This window comes from Orbicella franksi, chromosome 6 (assembly GCF_964199315.1).
Source record: "Orbicella franksi chromosome 6, jaOrbFran1.1, whole genome shotgun sequence".
NCBI lineage: Eukaryota > Metazoa > Cnidaria > Anthozoa > Scleractinia > Merulinidae > Orbicella > Orbicella franksi.
Window position 1 is genome coordinate 25323100 of NC_138150.1, and position 24861 is coordinate 25347960.

At 39.3% G+C, this 24861-nt stretch overlaps 3 protein-coding genes across 3 annotated transcripts in view; all 3 read right to left on the reverse strand.

Moving 5' to 3' along the window:
- Positions 1-24861, reverse strand: part of LOC145490706 (lipase maturation factor 1-like) — a 42896-nt gene that overhangs the window by 9738 nt on the left and 8297 nt on the right. The window lies entirely within an intron of this gene.
- Positions 2-15059, reverse strand: LOC145490705 (cytosolic phospholipase A2-like). The gene is made up of 15 exons (XM_081469793.1): positions 14982-15059; positions 13863-13941; positions 11040-11186; positions 10595-10722; positions 10115-10152; positions 9375-9510; positions 8773-8909; positions 7360-7588; positions 6588-6705; positions 6024-6161; positions 5366-5485; positions 4393-4644; positions 3841-4028; positions 2807-2996; positions 2-1777 (listed from the first exon to the last, which is right to left on the reverse strand). The coding sequence occupies exons 1-15, from the start codon at positions 14994-14996 to the stop codon at positions 1572-1574; spliced, it is 2121 nt and encodes a 706-aa protein (XP_081325919.1). The 5' UTR covers positions 14997-15059; the 3' UTR covers positions 2-1571.
- Positions 15751-24722, reverse strand: LOC145490682 (uncharacterized). Its single transcript, XM_081469770.1, has 11 exons — positions 24321-24722; positions 23427-23588; positions 23145-23208; positions 22119-22202; positions 21532-21580; positions 21223-21269; positions 20769-20824; positions 20330-20559; positions 19631-19700; positions 19110-19214; positions 15751-18672 (listed from the first exon to the last, which is right to left on the reverse strand). Exons 1-11 carry the CDS (start codon positions 24344-24346, stop codon positions 18519-18521), a joined length of 1047 nt encoding a protein of 348 aa, XP_081325896.1. The 5' UTR covers positions 24347-24722; the 3' UTR covers positions 15751-18518.

A 24861-nucleotide genomic window follows, 5' to 3' on the forward strand; every position in this document is an offset into this window, starting at 1 on the left:
CTCTGGCACGCTCAGGATCATAGGCGTACGGGCACTTTCGGACTTGGGGGGGGGGAGGCGGGGGGGGACCTTATTGGCCGAAAAAAAATACACAGTGCCCGAAAGCATGTGTTGTACAAACGCACTCAAATCGCAGTAAAAACAAAAACTTTCACAGTTCTCACGTCTAATGAAACTATTATCATTCCAAAATTACAGTGGAGTCCCGAGTTTTCGAACCTCCAAGGGAAACGAAAGTTGGGTCGAAAAATCGGTGAGTTCTGAGGAATCGGGGCTAAAATTACAGTGTTCGACTAAGGAGAGGGAAACGAGTTATCGGGAAGTTCGAAAAAATGAGGGTTCGAAAAATTGGGACTCCAATGTAGTTATTTTGAAACCTCTCATACTCCATGACCTCGATCGATAGCCTAGTAAAATCAGGAACTTATAAAAGAAACATTAAATTCTTCCTCGTACGAGAAGTTCAAGAAAATTTAAAACGGCTCTTTGTGGAGCCATTCAAAACGGCTCTTTTCAGAGCAACCACAAAAACAAAAGTCTAGGTTTTAGTTTGCTTTGATTCTGTCATTGTTTTGTTGATGGAAGTAATACCTATCCCCATGAATTTCCACGATACACATTTAACTATATATGGCTTTTTTAAAACAGATTTCCTGGATCCTTAGATCATTTGAACTCAACTCCGTCTTGACAAGGCGAACGTCAGAGAAAGTACCCTACAAGCCTGGCTTTGATTACCTTTTAGAGTGTTTTCTCCCGAGTACTTTTGCCCGAATCATCAGCGTTTTGCCCGAAAATTTTCAAAAATTTCTGTAACTGGGGGGCTTGCAGCCCCCCCGCCTCCCCCACCCCGGCCCGTACGCCTATGCTCAGGATTGCCTGCTGTGTCCCGCAAAGAAATGATGCTCAAGCCATGTTATAAACCCTCTATTGACCAAGATTGTTCAGTAAAGATGGCTGGATATTGGCCTCGTCCGTTTTTTTTTTTTTGTTTTTTTTTCCACTGTATTTTTATTTTTATTTTTATCATTTCTTTTGGTGGGGGAGGGGTGGTGCGTACTGATGGACCGAGACGTAAGGAAGAAAGCAAGCAAGGGAGCAAACAAGAAAGGAAGGACATACGTTAGTACAACGGAAAATGTCATTGATCTGATAGGAAACGGAACAGAGAAGTTTTGCGACTTTTATTTTAAATTTCAACGCTAGTTTCTGATTATAATGCTAGGATGCTTCACTTAAGCATTTGAACTATTTGAACTTCGCACGTAAATTATGGCATGACTATTTCCGAGCTCTTTTGTTCTTTTTAATTTTTCTATCTTAATTACCAGCTAACTAACTTGCCCAAACACACTAAAAACAAGCTAACTACGTTAACTATATATCAACAATAATTTTTAGCTTGTTCTGTCTTCAAGTTAGTTCTTAATTCAATTTAACGTTCTGCGTGTGCTTTGAGGTTATGAAACAAATTTTGTTGTAATAGGTATTATTTTAGAAAAGAAACTCCTCCTGCTGATTGATTAAATGTGACAAAGCATTTTTCTTTCATTGCCTGCCAGTCTTTTGACCTAAGCTCGCAGCTTCTTCACACACTCAGCCATGACATCTTTGATGGCATCTTCGCCGAGAAGCGTGTTGAAGTAACCTAAATCTGAGAGACGATCAAACTGAAGATTTGGATACTGAAAACGGAAGGTGCTGTAGGAATTATCCGGGTCATCGAGGATTTTGAAGTCGGCAAATTTCTTCTCTTCGTCGGTCTTTCGTTTGACCCCTGTCAAAGGAAAGTGGGATAAAAGTTAATTAGTTTTTTCGTTAAGGTCCTAAGAAAAATTAATGGCCCGAAATTAGAAAGTAAAATCCCGGTATAGTCTAACGTGTGATAAACGTGACGATGTCTAAGAAATTATGAGAGGAAATTAAACCCCAGTTTAATAAAAGTCTAAAAATCGTTTTTTGGGGCGTGGGTCGAATTCATTTTCACGGTTAAGAGGAACTAGTCTTCAAGTGAGGGATAGCTCCTGTCATCATAGTCATGTTTCCCTATTGAACACTCCCTAAGCTAGGTACCAGGGTATCTCTAAAGGTGTGTCTGCTACCAATACGGTAACAATCTATATGAACTTTATCCTCCGGTACAAAAATCATCCCCATTCGCTTTTACAGGAAATTCCCTCACATGGGAAGGCGTAAGACCGGAAATTTCACCACTTCTAAGTAGCCAGTTGTCACAATTGAATCTGCTGCGCAGACAGGCCTAGTATTGGATCATTTAAAATGGGTTTACTCTGGTTAACGGGCTTGCGCGATAAAAGCAACATTTGAGACACTCGTTTCCAGGCCTTAGCAAGCTTGAACGTTATTCCTTCCTCGGGGAAATTCTGTCTATCTATCTCATTAGCCAAGCTTGCTCGGGACCGTACTTTCAAGACCTCGGGCCGATATTCTCCCAGTACGGTCCCTAGCAAACTTAGTTAAGCTTGATTTATTACACGACCGAAAATACCAGAAAATCTTCCAGAATGATCTTGCAGGATCATTCGGGACAGTGTCCGGTCCAATGCTTAGAGATGGAGCAATCTGATTGGCTGATTTTAGTTATTGGCCCTCAGTTCTGAACTAACTTAATCGTGTAATAAGGCTACATGTTTTCTCTTGTTAAGTTTAAAATTTATTAATCCCCTGAGGCTTCAGCCGTTTTGATAACTTGAACGTTTTAAGAAAGTTACAAAAGTTAAGGAAGCTTTGGAGTGACGGTTCAGTCAAAGAATCGTAGTTTGTAGATACTTTAGTAAGTTTTTACCTGGTGCGCTTTCTTCCCGAAACGTTAAATTTACCATTACAAAATGCATCACGATCGGACATGAAGGGTCGGTGGGATGATGGAATACATAGAGTTCCTTCAATCCGTATTTCTTGAATTGTTCTTCGGCGTTGATCGGAGGGAACTTCACGTTGTTCTTTTTCGCCCACTCCTCAGCCAACAAGAGCTCCTGAAAATATAGGATAAAACGAAGAACAAACCAGATTAGAATTCGAAATACGTTATCTCTCCTTTCGAGCTGAACACATCCCTCGCTAAAAGAGGTCTGTAGTCTCCCGTATTTGCCCCGAAAAATTCCATTCTGATGACGTAGCTCCACAGAGATCCGTTTAGGGCTTCTGATTGGTTGTCGCGCGCTGTTGAATTTTGACGCGTAAGGAACAACCATTCACGGCACACAGATCTCAGTAAAGCTAAGTTAACGCATCAAAGTGGAATTTGTTGGGTTCTTCGTCAGAATTCTCTTCAGCGAGGAAAGAGTCGAGTTCCTGACGTCATTATTGACATTTTGCCTCATTAACACACGGCTTTGTGTGGAGAAGGCATCATGCTAATAGGCCACGTTCGATTTATCAATATTCTAACATGGCTCCGAGACCTTCAGGACAAACTTCTATGTTTGGTGGTGTTTTCTTTGTATCCAAGTCTCCTTTGGGAATTGAAAGACAAAGGAAACTTTAAAAAATGCAATTTTGACCCGAAAGCCGCGGATCGATGTTAGAATGTTGATATATCGAACGTGACCTATTGGTTAAAGAGCTTCAAAAATTTAGTAATCGGCGACATTATAAGCTCTTTGCGTGAAATACTGAACGAGACCTTGGCTTTCAAAATTTTCTGACAGGCACAAGCGCCAATTAATGAGCCCTTGCATTTTTTTTTCGCAAAATTTTAGTTATCACGCCATGCTATAGTCTATAGATATCGGAATCTATTTCTTTGTACCTGATCATAATTTAAAACAAGAAATTTAAACCCTCCTGCTAATGAGATCACATGACAATTAACAATACCTTGAAGGGCGGATTGTCATCCCAGCGACGATCACTTGTCTCAAAGGACAGGAAGACATCCACAGTTCGCTGAGGTGTCATAAAGAACATAGGGTTAGGAGATCCGAACACCAACCCACTGTCAATCAGGAAGATACGCTCGGACCTCACACTATACTGGTCTACAGTGTCCTCAACGGCATCAGGTCCTGGGGAAGGGAAGGAAAGCGAAGCAGTTAATAATAATAATAATAATAATAATAATAATAATAATAATAATAGTAATAGTAATAAAAGCAACAATAATAATAGATATTTATATAGCGCCTATTCAGATCTGTTCTGCTAAGCGCTTTATAAAAGTAAAAGAGCTCAAAAGAAAGTTCTAAGAGATAAAAATACAGAGAACAGTTCAAATCAATCATTGGAAAAAGGTGATCATTTTCGTCTCACGCATTATTGCAGCTTCTTGGCTAGCTCTTGGCCTCCGGATAACGCACGGTCTATTCGTCATGGATTCCGTGGTGTGGATGAAGAAGCCAACTAGTCATGTACAAGAAGACATTTTCTTACCCGATGGGACTGGCGCCGATGGCAGCTGGAGCCCTCGAAGAAAGTTATGGACCAGGCCTGCTCGGCCCTCACGGGTCTTAAGAATTGGAAACTTTTCCGCGAGAAATTTCAAGAAGTTTTCAAAACTGTCGTCTTCCTCAGGCTCTTGCTCTACGAGCTGTTGTTTTGCTTTGACATCGTCCTCTTGAGCCTCTTCGTTATCGCTCTCTTCAGCATCAAAGCACAGACTTTCGTCTGAGTCAATCGCTCCTCCTGCAGGGTAAAGCACGTATATATTTTCAACAACATAGTTATTTATATACTATATATTATATATTAAAAAGTGTAGTTATGAGTTGACCAGTGTAAACAAAACCCTGCTTTATATACAAGACAATCCTTCTTATTGTTAACCACGGCCAATCCTTTTAAAGTTATTTTCAATGACAAATGTTTCTTCCAGACAGTTTTTAACGAACGTTCATGTCTATTACATATTACAACTGGTGTTTCACAACGAAAAACCTCTCTGTGCCTTTTTAGGCGAAAATGAGAAAAATTGAATATCAAAGGGTAAGCCGGACCGTGAAGCTTCTGTATACTGGTTCAGTCAAGAAGGTTTTAGTAAGACAGTTTTCAAGAGTTATATTAACCCGGGATTAGCTCGCTACCGATCCAAAAATTGTTCGATTATGGGACATCTTCAAAACATTTTCATGCGGTTTAATATTCTTTCTATGTAACTGTCTCCACGCTTTTTATTCGCCTTTTGAAAACATACATATGTTCATGTATAAATCAAAAACTCACTAAGGAGGATACCCTGATGGACAGTTCTGAGGCATGCCTTTACTGTAAAATTAAGTAGTGAAAAGACAACAGAATGTTTCTGTCTCGGGCTTATTGATTGAAAGCTGCCCTTAATTATATCAATTTACTTATAATACATATATTGGACACACTATGATCTAAAAACATGTTAATAAATTCATACCATTATGCAGTTCTTGTAGCAATTCTCCAGTGATGCGTATCTGATCTTCCAGAGAAGCAGGCTTTTTTCCCGAGGCAAGACAACGTTGCACTACAAAAGTGTACGCACTGCCATACAGACCTGTCGACGCAAAAGGCTATTAATTATTCTGAATGATGGCGTCACACTCTGGCCAGATGAGCAAGTACAAGCCTTTTTCTTTTTAAACAGACTCTCCCGCCCCCCATTGCTTTTTATTCGGTAAACTTATGCTTAAATGAAGAAAAGTGAGGTCGTGGAAAGTGATGAATAAATGACCAATCAAACGTGAGGCGGTCTGGTGTTTCAATTATTACCGTTGTGTGCTACCCGCAATAAAGAAAGGTGATGATGATGATGATGATGATGATGATGATGATGATGATGATGATGATTATTATTATTATTATGTCGGCACCGAAGACAAATCTGCGTCGTCTACCGCCGGGCTTAAACCAGTTTCCGAGGAGCATGCTTCCCCCTGGATGGGATGCTAGTCCAGTGTATGGTTTAATACCATCAGTACCCCCAGTAAAGAGACTCTGTGAAAGTAAATTGCCTTGTCCAAGAACACAGCACAAAGATCTCCACCAGAGCTTGAACCCGGTTAGGAGAGGGGGTGTGACATTAAAAATCTTACCTTCAAGGAAATGGATAGGCGGTTCTTTGTAAGAACGTACAAGCTTGCCGCAGAAAAATTTGTTTCCGAATTGCTCTGTCTTCACAAAAGTACCATATTTTGCCATGCCTATTTCGTACGGGGTGAACTCAACCCATTCTATGAAAGAGAGAAGTGGAAAGTTTGCAGAGCAAGAAATTCATTAAGTTGTTCGATCACAATAACACAATTCGAGCCATTGCTTGAAATGCGCAATATTTATCAGACTCTGGTCTGGTCTGGCCACGTCTGGTCTGGTCTGGTCTGGTCTCGTCAGCACGATGTAGCAACAACCCACACGAAGGCCAATACTCTATTAACTTAAAGGGGAATTATAGATTAATGCAAGAACTAACTATGATTGGTCGATGGTTGCCTTTGGTTAGCGCTGACCAATCACATCTCACATCGGTTCGGCTCTGATAATCCAGCCAATCTGTGAGCCGACATCAGCTGGTGTTGTCTCTGCCCAAACTGAGTTTCTGTAGTGGCGCATAACATATGCTTTGGGGCCGAGGAAAAATTAAAGATTAATGAATCACTCACCACCAAACTCTCTTGCTGGCACATCTGTTTTGACGTGAACACAGTTGTAAAGAGGAAATGGTACCAAGCCGTCTTTAACAACACGCTGCTGATCACTTAGCTTAGGGACGTCTTTTCGCTTTTAACAGAAAAAGTAGTACATTTTGGAGAGTGCTCTGTATCTTAGAAAAAAAAATAATAGGCATGGGAGAGGAAGAAGAAGAAGAAGAAGAGGAAGACGAAGAAGAAGAAGAAGAAGAAGAAGAAGAAGAAGAAGAAGAAGGACACAACCACCACCACCACCAACAACAACAGGAATTAAAAGGTAGTTAACGGGATTTTTAGCAAGTTGTTATGACAACATGGAATAAAACGTTTGCGATAGGGCAACATGTATGGGGGGTAAAAGTACCAACACAAAGGAGCTTTTCGTTTTGAAAACGAGCACATTGCACCTTATTACCATCTGATCATGACAAGCTCGGAGTTTTAATTACTAACTACTTATTGACCGAGAGTGCGGTCTTTACGGGAAAATCTCAACCCGAGACCTTGCCGTACTGACCGAGCGATAGCGAGGTCAAAACGGCGAGGCCAAGTTTCGAGATCTTACCGTAAAGACCGAACGTTCGTGGTTAAAAAGTTGTTTATTATATGGTGCTTTGCTTTGTCTTTGCGGGCCCGTAATCGGCCTGTGGACATTACGGGAGAATAATGCCCTAGCATTAGCCAATCAGAGCGCGCGTTATATCGGCTACAAAAACAAGCCACGTAATAAAAGATGTATACTAACCTTTATTCGCAACACGTCACCAATTAGATAACCAAAGAAATCAGTGAAAGTAACAGGTTGGCCTCGCTCTTTCTTTCCTTGTATGATTTTCAAGTGGTTTATCAGCCACGATGGAGAAAACAAGAACTTCATCATCCAGTTATCCTCAAAAATATCTCTCATTTCATTCTTCACCACTTGAGGATGAATCTTGGGCCACTCAGGATGAGAATATAACATCGAAAGGAACCTAACAACAGATCGCGTGGACAGAAAAATGCGCGTTCATTATACAGGTGAGGTTGAGCATAAGGTATCCTTGATAATTAGGCTGGGCCGGCAAAACATTATACACTGAAGCGGGACGAGAATGTAATATAGAAAGGACTTTAATGACAGATCAAGTGCACCGAAAAAGGCGCGTTCATTACTCAGGTTTGGCCTTGCATAAGGCATCCTCGAGAAATAGGCTGGGCAAAACGTGATAAACCGAACCACAAAACTAACGCGACGAAAAGCAGAAGTGTGGCAGCTCTCGGAAGCTTGTAATTCTCGTCATTGTTAGCAGCTGTTATTTTTCTAGGGCTAGGGGCATTGTTTCTGTTGTTTGTTCTATTGTTCTCTCAAAGGGTAGCAAGCCATTCATGTGAGACCTTACGAGAGCTGCTACATCACCCACGAAAACGTTCATCGTGTTGCTTTTCGGCTGCTCCGTGTACTACGTTTGCTATAAAATAGCAACCTAGAGAGAGTGTTGCTGATGGTTTAATTTACGTCTCGCATTTAGAAAATTGCCCCATGCATAAATCATGGCACATACAATAATTTCAAAGGGTTTACAAAATATATTAAGTTTACAAAGTTTGACAAGGAACGGATGTGAACATAGTTGGCAAATAATTCTTTCAGAACTTGCAATCAAATATCTTTTCAATATTCAGCATGTTCCTTTAATTCACATCTACAACGGGCGTTTATTTCTAGGATTTGGGAGAAGAGCTTTTAAACTATGAAAGAGTCAGAGGCTTAAGGTTCGGATGAGAGCAGATTACAAGACTGTCCAATATCTGACGCTTAAAAGGATAACTGTAGTTGCAGTTAATCAGTCCAAAGTATTTTAATTTATGGTAAAGTACTGTTGAATACTGTCGAAGGCCGCTCTTTCAACTTTAATGATGCAGTTTAGACTCTACGAGGACTCCAATTGGCTATTAGTTATGCCCTATTCATAAATGGCAGCCAGTTAAAAATTCTTTTGCAAGTATTAAAATTAGCCCGACTAACCTCGTTTTCGAGTTGATAATTCAAAAGAATTTTTACTCTCAGACGAGGTTAATTGGGCTAATTCAAATGCATACAAAATAATTTTAAAGAAGTATAGCCATTTATGACTAGGGTCTATAGTATAGAACAAAGAAACTGTGATTGACATACCAATTTGACCCTGATAGGCCAGAAGTGTACGTACAACAATCAAACAGTCCCATGTCCTTCAGTGCACAGAACACACCACTGAGATACACCATGGCACGAAACCCGCCTCCGGCGCCAAGAATGACGAGGTTGGGTACCTGGAAAAGGCAATCAAGAACGTATTACCGAATATTTACACCGCTTCCTTTCTCCGAATCACTTGAGTCCTAGAGAGATCTAGAATGATCGTAGAAGAGCTGATTCCTCCATAAACGAGCCTTTTCCAATATCGACGATGGTTAAACGTTTTCACTCATTGCCACAGAGCATGTCAAGATTGGGGCTCCTCGAAAAATCTGGATTCTGCCACGAGCCACGAGCCACGAGCCACGAGCCACGAGCCACGAGCCACGAAGCTACACAAGCTCGATCTATAATACTTAATTGTAAAGGGTATAATAAGCAGACGTTTTATATGTGATGCCTTTCTTTAGGAACTGAATCGAAATAACAAGATAATGGGCTTGTATCGTATCGTTTATAGTGAGTGTTAAGCAACTTATCTGAATTAGAATTTAATGGCTTTGTCAAAAGTACCTTAGTTTTAACTTCAAACTTCTTACCTCGTTAAGAGATTTTGGTCCTCGTTCCCCTAGATATTTTTTCATGGCCTCCAACATTATTTTCTTTCTTTTCTGAAGAAAAGCCTTTTCCCCGTCACATAACTCTATATCGTATCGCAAGTCAGAAGGCGCGGTGCTTTTCAAAGTGGAAAAATTAAAACATCACCATCGTATTTTTTTAGTTAAAGACAATACAGAAACAAGCGGATTTTTCCTGGAAATTAGGCCTAATATAGGAACTCCTTGCATAGAATGCTCTATAATAAAAGAAACAGGCAGGTAATATCATGGCGACTTAAAACTAGCCGTGTTGAACTTGACACTTTGGGGGTCATGAGTTCTCGTCTTTTGGGGAGATGGGTGGGGGGCATTGGCAGTCTAGCTTTTTTATAGATAACATTATTTAAACTCACTATTTTCGACAATAAATTTGGATAAAGTAGTATAACTGTGTTACAAAAATACAGTACATGCTAATCTTTAATGAGTGGACAGGGAGCTGTGAAATACTTGAAGGTGATTTTGGGAATGGGGAGTTTATGAGGCATGTGTGAAAAAATGAGGTACTTTTATACTTGTTTACTTTGCCGACGGTGTCACTCACAACACCCCTGACCTTTCTCTCTTTTTGTGTGTGTGTTTGGCAACCCTTAGGGTGCCACCAACTCGCCGCGTACCTAAATTCTGGGAGCTTTTCTCTCTCCCTCTACCCCCACTTTTGAAACAAGTCATTCACTCACCAATCTGTGGCTTTCATTTGCACGTCCACTTTTGAATCCTGACAAGTGATAACGAGTGGTATCAACACTTCAGACAATGATGAAAATATTAAATGATAAGTAAGTCATTACAAGCGCAGATTAATGTTATACTCATGCCATATTTCACATTTTCCAGTTAAATAACGCTGGGTTTAAACTTCCTAATTTTCTGAGCCGAATTTCCACAACTATCGATGCGAATAACTTTGACAATAAATTTATTATAACACCAAGTAGGACCAAGATATATTCCAATTTCAAGGTTTGTATTTTTATTTGCGAGCCTGCTCGTTTGAGTACTCTTCAAGACATGAGACGTCGTCTCCAAAAGCGACATGGAAACCAATGTTAACTACCTCTGATATGAAGAGATAACGAGCTGAAATACAAGTCCAAACTTGTGAGGCTTTTGATGTTGTCTTAAGGTAAGATGGACAATAACACACAGAACATCGATACCTGAAACGCCTCGCCAAAGGTAAAGGTGTGTTGGTAACTTTTATTAAGTTCCAGTCCACTGACGTCAAACGTTTTAGTTTCCAGTCCGTCATCTGCAGTGTACTTGTCAGATTCGACCAAAGTGATTTCTACGAAAACGGATACAGCTCAACGTAAACTTAAGTCTGTCCACACACCCTCTATTTCGTCTTGAGTTCATCGAGATCGCAATCAAAATATTAATTGCGGGAAATATGAACGAGCCAAAACGCAGTGGGGTGGGGCTAAGGAAAGACAATATTTTTTTTCACCCTCCCGCGTGCGCTCGGCGCTTGCTGGCGCACTCGAAGAAAAAATAACTCATAAATACACAAAAAAAAGCGTCTGTGGACAGGCTACATAATCTTAGATCCTAATTTGTAATAAGCTCTCTGTTAGGGAGATTTACTCTTTCACTACAGCTCACCCAAATGGTTCTGCACCACTGGATCGAGATAAAACTGAAAAGCCTCGTTCCATATCGGATTTTTGGTGTCGTATTTCACCGACGTTTGCCGACTGCCATTTGGAGCTGTGGGAATGAGGAGCTTGACATATGGATCTGGTTTGTCCCCTGTGCACATAAACAATAACACTCTCACACGCATTCAATTTAGTGGGTTAACATGACTTGTCAGGGGAATAAGAAAACAACGATCAACAAACATCACACAAGAAAATTTCACCACCAAGCCTCGCTTTAAAAATGCAAATTGCACATTTTATCGCTGAAAAATTCCCAAAGCAGCAAAGATGAAAAGAATACCCTCGTGAAAACAGCACGAAGATGGCAGCGGTTTGAGAAAATTTCGCGCGTACGAGGCTTGGCGATCAGTTTTGAATGTGTGACGTAATCATGCATTAGCTAGGCCTGTTCTATCAGACAGAGATTCGGCGCATGCCCTTTTCAACCTCCACGATGTTTTCAGAAAACTGTCAGGACTTAAGATAAATACATCTAAAACTGAAGGAATGTGGTTGGGTTCGTTAAGAAATAACAAGTTAAAATCCTTTGGTATTAAATGGAACGGCAAACCAATCAAAGCTCCCGGGGTCTATTATTCCTATGATACTAAATTACTACACGAAAAGAATTTTATCGAGAGGTTGGATACCGTTAAAAAACTTATAAATGTCTGGTCTTCAAGAGGTCTTTCTGTTTATGGAAAAGTGACAATTATCAAGTCCTTAATGATCCCTAAATTTGTTTATATTTTGTCACTTCTGCCTGCTCCAAAGGAAATCGTCCAAGAGTTGAACCAAATATTATTTAAATTTCTATGGAAAGGAACGGATAAAGTAACAAGACTGTCCACGATAAATGAATACGAGAATGGCGGATTAAAAATGATCGATCTTGAAAGTATGATTAAATCATTACGGTTAGCCTGGCTGAAAAGAATCTTTGGAGAGAATGACGGTGCTTGAAAAAGCTACCTACGAGTATCACTGAAGCGTTACTGAGGTCTCTTTTTATACCTTCCCTTTTTGAGGGCGGGCGGGCGCTCAGTGGATAGAGCGCCCGCCCGGTGTTCGGGAGGTCATGGGTTCGATTCCTGTCGGGGACTCAGAATTTTTCTTTGTCCCACGCTCGTGTCATGTTGATTAATTCACCTTCACTTTTCACCTTCCCTTTTTTGTTCCGAGTTACTTCAGTGGTGGTCAGAATTCCGAAACGGTTATGATACTAAAAAAATGGCAATATATAGTGTGGAACAACAAAGAGATATGAATAAGCGATGAGCCCATCTCCTATGGAATTTTTCATGACACGCTCGAGTCATGTTGATTAATTCACCTTCACTTTTCACCTTCCCTTTTTTGTTCCGAGTTACTTCAGTGGTGGTCAGAATTTCGAAACGGTTATGATACTAAAAAAATGGCAATATATAGTGTGGAACAACAAAGAGATATGAATAAGCGATAAGCCCATCTTCTATGGAATTTTTTTTTGAAAACGGCGTTATTTATGTAAATGATCTTTTATTTTACACAGATACCACAAATTCTTTTGAGATTATTTCAAGCAAAATTAGCAAAACTAACTTTTTAACTTGGGCAGTACTTCGTCACTCTGTACCATTACACCTAAAAACCAAGAAACACACTCCTTCCGAAATTTCTCCACTGGAAGACTTCGATGTGTCAAAAGAGAAATCTAAGGACTACTTCACATTAATAAAAAGCACAAAAGCCCAGCTTCAAATAATTCTCAACATCTGAGATACACTTTTAATTTGTCAGAGGATCATTTGAAAAAGGTTTTCTGGCTACCGCATAAGGTTTCCTTTAGACCATTCATAAAAGCATTCCAATACAGAGTCCTTAATTCAATACTATTTACCAATACAAAGTTAGTAAAGATAGGTTATATATCAGAGGATAAATGTTCGTTCTGTAAATCAGAACCAGAAACCCTTTACCATATCTTTTTTGTTGTAGCCTTGTGCAACTCTTCTGGAAAAATTTTGAATACTTTTTCTACCTACTGACAAGACAATTCGTCCACCTTACTCTGCAAGATGTCATTATCGGCATAATTTACCCAAGCTACCCTTTACTGAACTATTTGCTTCTAGTCGCTACATTATATGTATGGGATTGCAGAAGAAATCTGACTCCTCCTACCATAAACGCCTTTAAACTAAAGGCAAAAGTTAAGTATGAAACAGAAAAGTTTATATGTGTTAATACTGACAACATGAACAAATTTTATAAGAAGTGGAGTTTGTGCATGGGCTTTGTACCTTAATTAGCAATCTGTTTACAATTGTGCTTGTACTATGTTTTTACAACCATATGGCATGAGTATTGTAATGAAGTGTAAGTAGATGTAGTACTGTGAGTAAGTAGTTGTATTAGTATTGTAAGTAATGTACGTATATGTATTGTTAACATTATAAGTGTGTGGCAGTAATAATAATAATAATAATAATAATGTTTATTAGCGGCTTATAAAAAATTACAACTGTAAAAATTCTTAGGACAATATATATGTCAGGGAAATACTAACTTACAAACGAATAATAATAATAATAATAATAATAATAATAATTAATAATAATAATAAAATGCATTAGGCCTGTTAGGACTTCTGCAACTACCAGATCTAATTGATTGGATCATCAAACAAGATAAGCTAAGATGACTAGGTTCTTCAAATAGGATATTCAAAAATCCAATTTCTCCTGCGCCATCAAAGCTAGTACCCCAAGGAGAAGAGCGTTGTGTGACGACCTCATATACTTACAGAACTGAGGTGACGTTAACACGACGTCACGCCCGCGGAGAACTTTGATCTCCAGCTCAAGACAAGGGCGGTAGGATGCCTGGTAAACAGCAAAAGATTGTTATGTGATTAGCAATTAGCTGGTTACCGAGCTACGCCCATTGGTTTATTGTAGGCGGGGCGGTATAATTACCAGAAGAGTTTTTGTGTCGGGGTAGCTTTCTTAAGGGGAACTAGAGGAGTTGTAAAAATATGATGATATAGTAATTTTTTGCCCGGAGTTTTCCTTTTGTTAGAGTGCGTCTTTGGGCAGTTTGCATTGTTGACTGACTGAGACGAAATTACAAAGTTCGCATTGAGTTTAACTGAAGTGTGTGACTCTACTAAGTGGTCTCCAATGAAGTTAATATCAACAAATTGAAAGACTTCCGGCCATAGGCGGCGAAGCAGAGCTGCAGGAGGCGAGGGGGGAGCTGCAGCCCTCCCATTTGAAAATTTGGGAGACTCAGTCCCCCCTCCCACCTCCCCCATGATTTTTTGTGGCCGTAGCAAACAGCGACGAATTCAGCGATCATTTGGAAGAGCTGAGAAAGTATTGCTTTGGAACTGATAGAGACTGTGCCAGGTTGGCCACCAGTTTCACCTCCTCGTACATGATGCAGTGAAAACCATGCGCTGCCCGAAGTTCGTCAGGTTACAAATATAAGTACCATTTGCGAAGCTCTCAACAAAACGACTTTCACCAAAACGCTACTAGGAGAGGCCCACAAACTGTTAAGATTGTGAAGGTGAATTAATCAACATGACACGAGCGTGGGACAAAGAAAAATTCTGAGTCCCGGACAGGAATCGAACCCATGATCTCCCGAACACCGGACGGGCGCTCTATCCACTGAGCTACGAGAACTCATGGAGAGCAAGGTCATTTAACTGAGTTCAGAATTTTTCTTTGTCCCACGCTCGTGTCATGTTGATTAATTCACCTTCACATTTCATTACCGAGCTTAAAATTCACCATCTTTATTAACTTGTTAAGATTGTATTTGAAAATGGGCTTAAACTTGATTTTTCGCCTCCTTAGCTCAATATATGAATGATTTATCACCTACGGATTAAAAACTCAGTTCAGCGAGAACCTACCTGAAATTTAGCCATTCCTTGACAAGCGTTCCTCAGCGTCAACGCTGTAAACTAAATATCGTTTAGTGAGGATACTTCTATATAATTCCCGGGAGTTAATTGTCTGGTTTGGATAATCTGAAGGCAACAAAAGCAATCCGATGAGGAAACTAATATTCAGTGTAAGATCACATGATTAACTTAGATACTGCAAACGCTACAATCACGAATCGACACGAAACAATGTACGCTCACAGTTTTCATCATAATAAACTCTACAAACAAAAGTTTAAAGGTGCTGTAAAAGTTGGATTTCCTTACGGAGTTGCTTATTAACTTTTGACACACGCGGAATCATTCGAGTTGGATACCAGCATACTGTATTATTCCTTTTTAACCTTGAAATCTGACATCTTAGTTCCAATAGATTTAAATTACCTCTAAGCTAACGAAACAAATCATTCTTGACTCAAAGTAAACTGTTAAACGTCCATACACAGACGCTCTAATGTCGTTAGATGGGACATACAAGCGAACCTCCATTAAGCAGCCACCCGTTAAGCGGTCATCCCTTATTACACCCTACTATATAAGCAGCCAGATATCAGTCTCAAAATTTTTGTCAGTAAAATGCTGCAAGTAAAACCCCTATTTATCGGCCACCTCTATTAAGCAGCCACGGCCACCTGTTGGTCGTCCCGATGGGGGTTTTCTATTGTCTTTACCCCTATCGAACGGCCACCCAATGTTTGATACACATAGTTTGTCTTTGCTTTGGAAAAGGTGATGACAGACAAGCATCTGAAATAGAAAGTGTCCACCGATAAAAACATCGAGGCGCGCGTTTGTTATTGACTTCAAGTGATTCCATGTTGCCCTAAGCATGTTTGTATTTGAATAAATTGACGTTTCTACAAAGCCCCATGCTAATTCCCGAGGAATCCCTCTTAAGTGGTCACCTCCATTTCTCCAAGGGTGGCTGCTTCAGTGGTAGGGGTGCGGCAGTATTTAATGTAAAGTGCACTTAAATGAATTAGGCCGGGGCGTTCATCATCTGGAGTGTTTTATTGAAAAAGGTGTGCTTATCACTACAAGCAGCAAAGGATCTACAATGGGTGACAAAAGTTTAAAAAGAAATTTTCGAGTGTCCTTGACGAGCGTTTCTCCATCCCCGGCCCCCCACCCCAAGCCTCCTTTCCCCTTTACAACGTTTTGCTTGTTATCTCTAAAAATGCACAGACCAGTCAACCAAAGTATTTGTTCCTAAATGAAATAAAACAATTTTTTGTTAAACCAAAACCAAACCAATTACTTAACAAGTAGACTACTCGGATAATCTCAAACCGTAGTAAAACCAAAACCAAAACCAAAACCAAAGTAATTGCTTAGTTAGTTTCCACACTCAATTGAAAACCGCTCTATCAACCAAACAAAAAATTGTACTTCTGCACCATTACTGATGGACACGATATTATCCATGTGCTAACTCCCTCAAAGTTTTTGTCTTAGTTCCCCCCTCCCTCTTGCTCATCTGGCTGGGGAAAAATTTGGCTGATGGTCTTCTGTACTCTCGTTACTAGTCTGCTTGATAATTGGTGATGTTCTAAGGAGAAATTCGATGCTGAACATTCATAGGATGGGTTCACTTCCTGTTCAAATTGTGTCATGATCTCTTTTAGTAAAAACAACAGTAACCGGTCGTTTAACCCACAAGTCGATAAACCCCTAGCCGGTTAGCCCCCAACCAGAAGCCGATAAGCCCCAACTTAAAGTCGATTAGCTCTTCATTCTAAAAATTCCTGCAGGTTTAGTCACTGAATTTTAGTTTTACCTTGAAATAAAAACAACCTAATGCGGTACATTACCACAACCCATTGCTTTTCGATACTCATTCGAAAACCGCTTTACAAAACTGACTTTCTTTATTGACAAAACGAATAATTTACTTTCGACGCGGTGAGCCCAATGTGAATAAATCGCTCTGGTATGCAGCACGTTTGGTTGGAGTGCGCGGCCTGTTTCTCGAGACCTTTAACCAATTTCAAAACAAAAAGTGATTTTGAAAGTGAAGAATGATCATCGCAGTTAATTTTCCAATTTAAGCAACTGGAAAGAAGAAGCCTGAAAAAAATCAGGGCTTCAACGGGATTCGAACCCGTGACCTCCGCGATACCGGTGCGATGCTCTACCAACTGAGCTATGAAGCCACACATTGGGAGCGAGGTCAATTAATTGAGTTCGTATCTTCCCGTGAGGAGTGAAATGATGTAAAGTTTATATGAAATATTTCATTAATTGACCTCGCTCCCAATGTGTGGCTTCATAACTCAGTTGGTAGAGCATCGCACCGGTATCGCGGAGGTCACGGGTTCGAATCCCGTTGAAGCCCTGATTTTTTTCAGGCTTCTTCTTTCCAGTTGCTTAAATTGGAAAATTAACTGCGATGATCATTCTTCACTTTCATCTATAACCGCAGTTCAGATATGAAATATTTCATATAAACTTTACATCAAAAAGTGATTTTATACACCCTATTACAGACCTGACAGAAAAATTGATAACCATTTTCTGAGCAATAAAATTTTCAGACGTCTCTAATAACGTGACTTCAGCTAACCATGAATGGCTTCCATTTGCCTAAACATTTGAGAACGGTGTAAGATTCCGCGATGTCCATGTTTTTTTCTAATAAAACTGAAAACATACCTAATTCAGGCCATACAACAAAGCATAGCCCATTTCAGACAAAAATGTTTTAACTCAATACGCTATTTCAGACGGAAAAGGCTCACGAACTATACACGTTGACGCAAGGAGAGGGGAAGTCGGTTTTGAAACATAACTGAATGTTAAACAGACATGGAACACTGCCATCCCGTATTGGTTCTTCGGCTTTACTTCTGAGTAAAAGATTTTGGTCAATTTTGTGGTGACTTCTGATTTCAGGGTCAGACTCGAACAAAAGAAAACTAAGCACCTTAACAATGACTTAACTTAAACCCCTGGAAAAATAAATGGTCGATGTCTCTGGCTTATGTAAAGGAAAGAAAAGATTATTTTAGATGTGCACGTTCCGAGCCCTGTTAAATCCCGCCAAGATTCACGCCCCTTTGGTTTTCTTTTTTATGATTCTTGGTGTTTTTCTTTCCAATTTATTTAATGTAAATGTTACTTTAAGTTTGCTTCAATTTAACGTAATTTTGGACATCAAATAATGACTTTTGATTTAGTAACATATAACCTGTTCTATACATGTATGGTTTCTTCGCAAATGAGCGTGTTGCAGAGAGTCAAGTCTGCGAGACGATTGAACTGTTCTTCAGGGCAGCGAAATTTAAAAGCGCTGTACCAGCCTTCCTAGTTGTGACACTATGTTGTCATTGCAGATAGCATTTCATAGGTTAGAGCGTTATTTAGTAGCCTCATGGCGCTCGCACGTTGTTTTCTTGGCCTCAGCTTCTGAGCATGGCCGCCTTGAGAAACACGCTGATACAAGCGCACACAGGCGAGCTTGATGCTTCGACTCCCTGTCCGATTTGGAAAAGTTTCCTCGAAGTGTTAACCTCTCGTAATAAAAGTCGGGCTATCCACATCTATCACACTGTAAAAAGAAACGCTTCCACCATCAACCAGAGCGATCTTGAGCGGAACTGGAGAGCACTCCTTTCTCAGAACAGTTAAAGCTGCCAGTGAAGGGGGAGGGTCACAAAACCTGAAAGAACCGGATAAACAAGTTTACATCAGGACGTCAACTACGTCGGATCCAGATCACCTCGCTCAGAGAGTTTGAAGACTGTATGCGAGTTGACCAGATTTTGAAGAGCGAGTAAAACGCTTATCAGTAGTCGTTAGTAACAGACTATGGACCCCACTGGACATACAATGTAGAATTTTCAAAACTGCAGTCATATAAAGCAGTTTGACGGACGAGGCTCTCATAAGTCTATATTTTGCCTATGTTTTAACAGCTGCCTCAAGCTCTCGGATGACTTCAGTGGAATAAAAGTAATTTAAGTTGCTGCCTTTTTCATCCTTTTCAGTTAAAGGACTACTTGCCTTTGTTTGTTTGTTTGTTTGTTTGTTTGTTTGTTACAATAAATTAAAAATTCTAATGCCTTACAAATGGAAGTTATAACACTGACAACAAACCTGCAAACAGTGATACAAAAATCTGGCGGTCCTGGATCACTTTTCTTGAAGTTCAGTCCTGGCTGATAAACATCCAATACTATTTGCAGAGATTGCTGTGCTGAGCTAAAAGTCACCAAAAACATGATTGTTGCATAAGAAAACATCACTGATTCTACTCTTAGTCAGAGAGAAAATAGAAAACTATTACTTGGTGGATGTTACATGAGTTTGCAGATGTAGCACTAGTACTGAAAGAAAGTCTGAGTGTTAAATTTCTGTAATAGGCCTGAGCTTATTTTGTTCAAAATATTTATTTAAAAGGCTTATTTTTGAGGGGAAGTGCCGTTTTTTGGGGTGGGGGGTGGTTATCATCAGAAAGGAATTTGCATTTAAATGTTGGTTGGTCATACATCTAACTTTAGTTAGCATCTGAAAATGTTTTAGGTCACATAAGAAAACTGCATTTACAAAACCTATTTCAGAGTGGGGTTTAATTTTTAAAGGAATATTTGTAGAAGAAATTCAAGCTTAAAACTCACCTTGGTTCCATACAGTTTCCTTCTGTCATTCTTTGATTCTTGATCACTTGTAACTTTGACAAAACTGCAGCTAAAAATTCACCAAAGGTGACAAAAGCCCATTCAATTGAATTAATATTTTAAGGCTCAAAGGATCTTTGTTGCATTTTCTTCGTTGTGCACTGTTGTTTGAATTAATTGTGTTACTTCAAATAATGAAAATAATCAAAGGAAAAACTTGAATTTTTTTTATGAGCAGTTTACCTCAAGAATTGTTGAAAGTTGAAATTCTTTCTTACAGCTGGGTTTCCCAAGCTTTACATAAATGCACTGTAAAAGGTGCACCATTTCGTTCCAAAGCCTCACTTGCCAATATAATTATTGTAAGTTAAAATCAAACTTATTAAGAACAGCTCATGTTGTGACAGCTAAGTTATCAGAGCCTGTAAGGTTTGATCAATGAACAAGGCATGTTCTAATAAATTGGAGTCAGCATTAAACCAAATGTCATACAGGCTATTCATAGAATTGTTCAAATTTACCATGCTATTTTGAACTCTTAGGGGAGATGAAAAATAGTCTGAAATAGCAGGTTTTCTAAATGGCCAATAGAGAATGACTGAAGAACAAACTCAGGGAAATGGTTTTGAGTTCAAAATAACCAGCAATTTGAAATAACTGAGTTTGAATTGGTGGGGTCCAACTGTTCATGTAACTTACCTGTTGAGGTTGCATCTTCAGGCCTTACAAGTGGTCTACAATCATCTTTACTCGTCCACAGGTGGGCTACAGGAGACGATATGTTGGGTATCTTATCATCATTATCACTGACATTCACATCATCATCATTGTAATCATCACCAGTCGCAGCTCCAGTTGTTATTTCCTCTTTCTGTCCAGTTTCCTGATGAGTTTTGCCTTCAGCAGTTGGGTTTTCTTCACTGTTCTGTCTTCACAAAATACAAACAATTCTTGTTAATGTTATTAAATAAATAAATATTATACTTAAAGTTACTTAGAAACACTTCTATCAACTCTTCAAGGTTTACTTCTCTGTCTGTTTACATTACACTTGTTCAAACAGTTCAATGATACTAAAAAATAAAATATTTGCATATTTTTGTCCAGTTTAGGTACAGTTATCAAATACACTCAGTACCTTGAAGATGAATGTGGTAAAACAATGAATCCCAAGCGCAGAAAGTAAGTATAAACCTGCAGTTAAATAAATAAAATGTCATTTTCAGTGTATGAAAGGCCTTTACAGATAAACAAAGCTGTAAGATCTATTCCAGTAGAGGGATTTGAGGCATCTCAGCTTGTCAGTATTGGCACTTAACGTCGATGTTGTTGCTCTTGTCGCCAATAATAATAAATCCTGGATTAGCTATTCAACAGGTAGCATAAAACCAGGGCCAGGGCAGTGACAGTACAAAGTGTGAACCAGAGAACCCTGGCTTGGACTTGTGAGACCAAGGATACTTCCTGATTCAAAACTGATTTAACTGAATGATGTAGCTTCCATGCTACCCTCATCATTATGCATATTAACATGCAGTATTTGATGAACAAGCTAAAATACTCAAAGTGAATGTTTATCATCAAAAACCTACCAGATACTGATCAGGGTTGAAGTCATCTGACAACATTGACATGTAAGCCTGCAGAAAAAAGAAAGCTGCACATCAAAATAATGTTCGCATGTGGAATCTGGATGACGGGGGCGAGGACTAACAAAGTTTTTAGATGAACCTGTACCTCAGTTTTAGAACTGATGTGCACTCATACGTATATAGAAGACTGGCTTTGAGCAGTTGATATGAAAATGTTCCAAACTGTCTTACAGAAAAAGCCCAATGCAAATGGTTCATGACAACATAACATTAAATAAAATATTTAAATTATAAGATAAACAGCCCTTCCCTGTTGAAAGGACATTGGTAATCCACCATAGTACAGCTCCAATGATCCCTGCAGACAAGATAAAAGGTGACACAATTCAGAAAAAAGTAAATTTAGCTAAGAAAAAACAGTCAAACATTTATCCTTGGACAGGATTTTGTATGATAAAAAAATGTGCAATTTTTTTATTTTATTTTAATGTAGTTACCACTTTCAGGCCCAGGAGTGACCAACATCCAATTTCTTTCAACAATACCAACGCAGTCAAACCTTGGTAAGTGGACATCCTCGGGATCAGAAAAAGTGTCCGCCCAAGAGAGGTGTTCACTCACGGGAGGTTAAAAATGCAGTGTCGGTATGTGGCTAGGACCATTACTGATTGTCCACTTACAGGGGGTGTCCACTTACGGTAGGTGTCAGTTAATGTAGGTGCAACTGCACATAAAAATCCGATAGGCAAGCTACAAGATTTAATAAAATCATCAACAAAAGGAAGTTGTCTCCATGTATGATGTATGGTGTATGGTACTGGTAATCAAATTCTCTGTACAGGTATTAAATATTTGTAACAAGTAAGGAGAAATCAAGTATTGATACTGAGGCTGACCTGCTCCAGAAGGAAAAGAGCTTCCTGTGGCTGTAACAACAACTTCCCATGTTTCCTTTGTCCAAAATGTTGCCAGTGGGGACCCTACTCAAAAGAAAAACAACCCATGTGTGTCATGTCTAAAACTGATATTAATATTAACAATTGTTTCTACTGCAGGTTCAATCTCGAATAAATTTGAGGACTGTATATAAGCCTGGATTTATGAAAACAGTGTTAAAGAAATTGTGCCCTGCTCAAGCAATTTTTCTCCAAAGTAGACAATATAAAAAAATTAAAAGGAATGTCGATCTCAACTCTCTCATCTTCCTTTTCTTGCTCTTCTCCTTCTGGCTGCCCAAAGAGCTGTCAAGCAGAGCACCATAACTATAGGAACAGAGACACATGCATGCATAGAAATAGACAACCATGCAAGTCTTTTTTCAAGGGCGGGCGCCCTATGAGCACGACAACATTGCACAACATGGTAGCCATACTCCAGCTAACAGGTCAACTGAGGTACATGTATGCAGCTTTGGTTTACAGCGATTTGATATTGTTATGGTCAATTGACACCTGTGAAAACAAGATATCTGCTGACCAGTATCCTGTGACCACATTGCAGGCTCAGGCTTAGGGCTCATTCAGTCACACTTTTTTTCTAACTGACCGCTGATCAGGAACTGGTTTTTGATTGAATCGCAGGCTCAAGCCAGGTTACTTTATTGTAATCAGGAGTTCTGCTTGTATAGTCTTGGCTAAATCTATGTATTATTTTCATTGTGTCATATTCAATCTTCCTTGCTTGAAAATAAAAGGGACAGGTGGGTTAAAGTCAAATTTTTCTTACTTCAGTACTGAGGGAGGAGGGGGAGAACTTTCATGAGAAGACAATACTTGAAATAGTTTTCACTGACTGAAATAAGCACATGTGTTCTCAAAATTTGTCACTAATACCCCCCCCCCCCCCCATTACAATAGCTGACTAAACTCCTGCTATGTTAAAACAAGGTACTAAATTAAAGGGCAATTTTTTTAATTAATTACCTTTGATACTGATATGTCAGCCACTTTTTCATCTGGATTCCAAGTTCCTATAGACAAGTTACCCCTGTCAACAAGACGATAATGGTTATAAAGTTTGAACGGGATTCTTGTGTTTGATGTTTAGTATCATCATAACATACATCAAACTTACTGAATCATGGAATTTTCAGTGAAATACTCTCAATGAATACAACTAAATGTTTATGACTGTAGGAGTTCACATTAAAATGGAATTATAGCACATGTGTTCTGCAAGAGCAAATTAAATTGAACATTCAGTACTTCTTTAAAACTCTTTGTTCTTGTAAGATATCTCTCTTTTCTCGCATCAAGGAGGCCAAAGTTTCATCTGGTCTACTGTCGTCATCTGGGGCAAAAGCCTTTTGTCCTCCATGCTGTGGTAACTGAGAAGGCTTCTTTCTATGTGCGAGAAGATCTTCAGGGCTAAAAAACATAAAATCCCTCTATTACTAAGCATGAGACCTTAAGGGTTTTCTAGGGTTATTATTCCAGGAAAAAGTGACTTTATAAGTCTTTTGAAGAAGCTTGCACTTCAAAACATACAGTCAAATGACAAAAATTACTTTGAGCCCAATTATTGTGCACATCTTTGTTTGATTATGTGTGGCAATCAAACAGAATTGGATTCAAGCTTTGAATTTCAAAGTTTAAAAATGCAAGATTAGACCAAAGCTTCCCACTAGTCCCTAGATCCCTCAGCCCATTCCATTTTGTTTCATTATTCTGCCTGCCCCCACCCACCCACCCCCCTCAGAAATAATCCAATTTTGTTTTGTTCCCTCAAGAAAACTAAAGTAATTTTTCTTCCAGACTCAAAAAATTAAATGATAAAAACAGGGTAGCTCCCTAGGATAAGAAAATCGTCTGAACGGGAAATGAATATAAATTACAATTGCCCTGCTTTCCCACCTCCATCCCCCTACATCCCCCCTTCGTCACTCACTCCCAAATGATCGAAATTCGAAAGGTAAAGTTTAATTGAAGAAAACCCCAAAAAGCTTGAACTAATAAGTAACTAACGACAATGAAGGGCAGAAATATTACCGTTAAGCAAAATTTTGTGCAGTAGCATCCACATGCAAACGCTATGCAAAATGAAAGACTGCACCCCTGATCGGTGTTCACAACACCACAGTACGCAAGAAAAAATCTTACCAGAATAAAATGTTCAGATCAGACATGACTTCTGTGATACAGAAGAAGTCTACCTTCTGCCAATCAAAACTCAGATGAACTGAGAAACTCTTGAGGCAGGGGAAAAGAGTGCAAAATTGCCGCCATTTTATTGCTCAGTGACCTCGCCAAGGTTACTAGATTTCAGGTGTGCAATGATTTATGGGAGAAACTTGTTCTCAGTGGGGAAACAAAACGCATACATTTTTAATTCCTTATGTCATCATTACCACGGAAAAGTATCCAATACAATTGACACGCGTTGATTTTATCTCTGGACCTCCATTCTCTCTAAATTCATTACCCACGCAGAGTTCTACTGTCTGCTAAAAAGAGGCCAAATTCAGTACAATTGTAGTCTCTGTCAAGGGTTAGTACAATTCAGTGCACGTTTTGTGCAAAACCGGGGAAAACCGTCATAAGAGATTGATTCTAACTATCCGTGATCATTCTTGATCGAAATGACTCAATTATACAGCTATATATGACAAGCATAAGACTCTAACGAAGAGAAACGTTCATT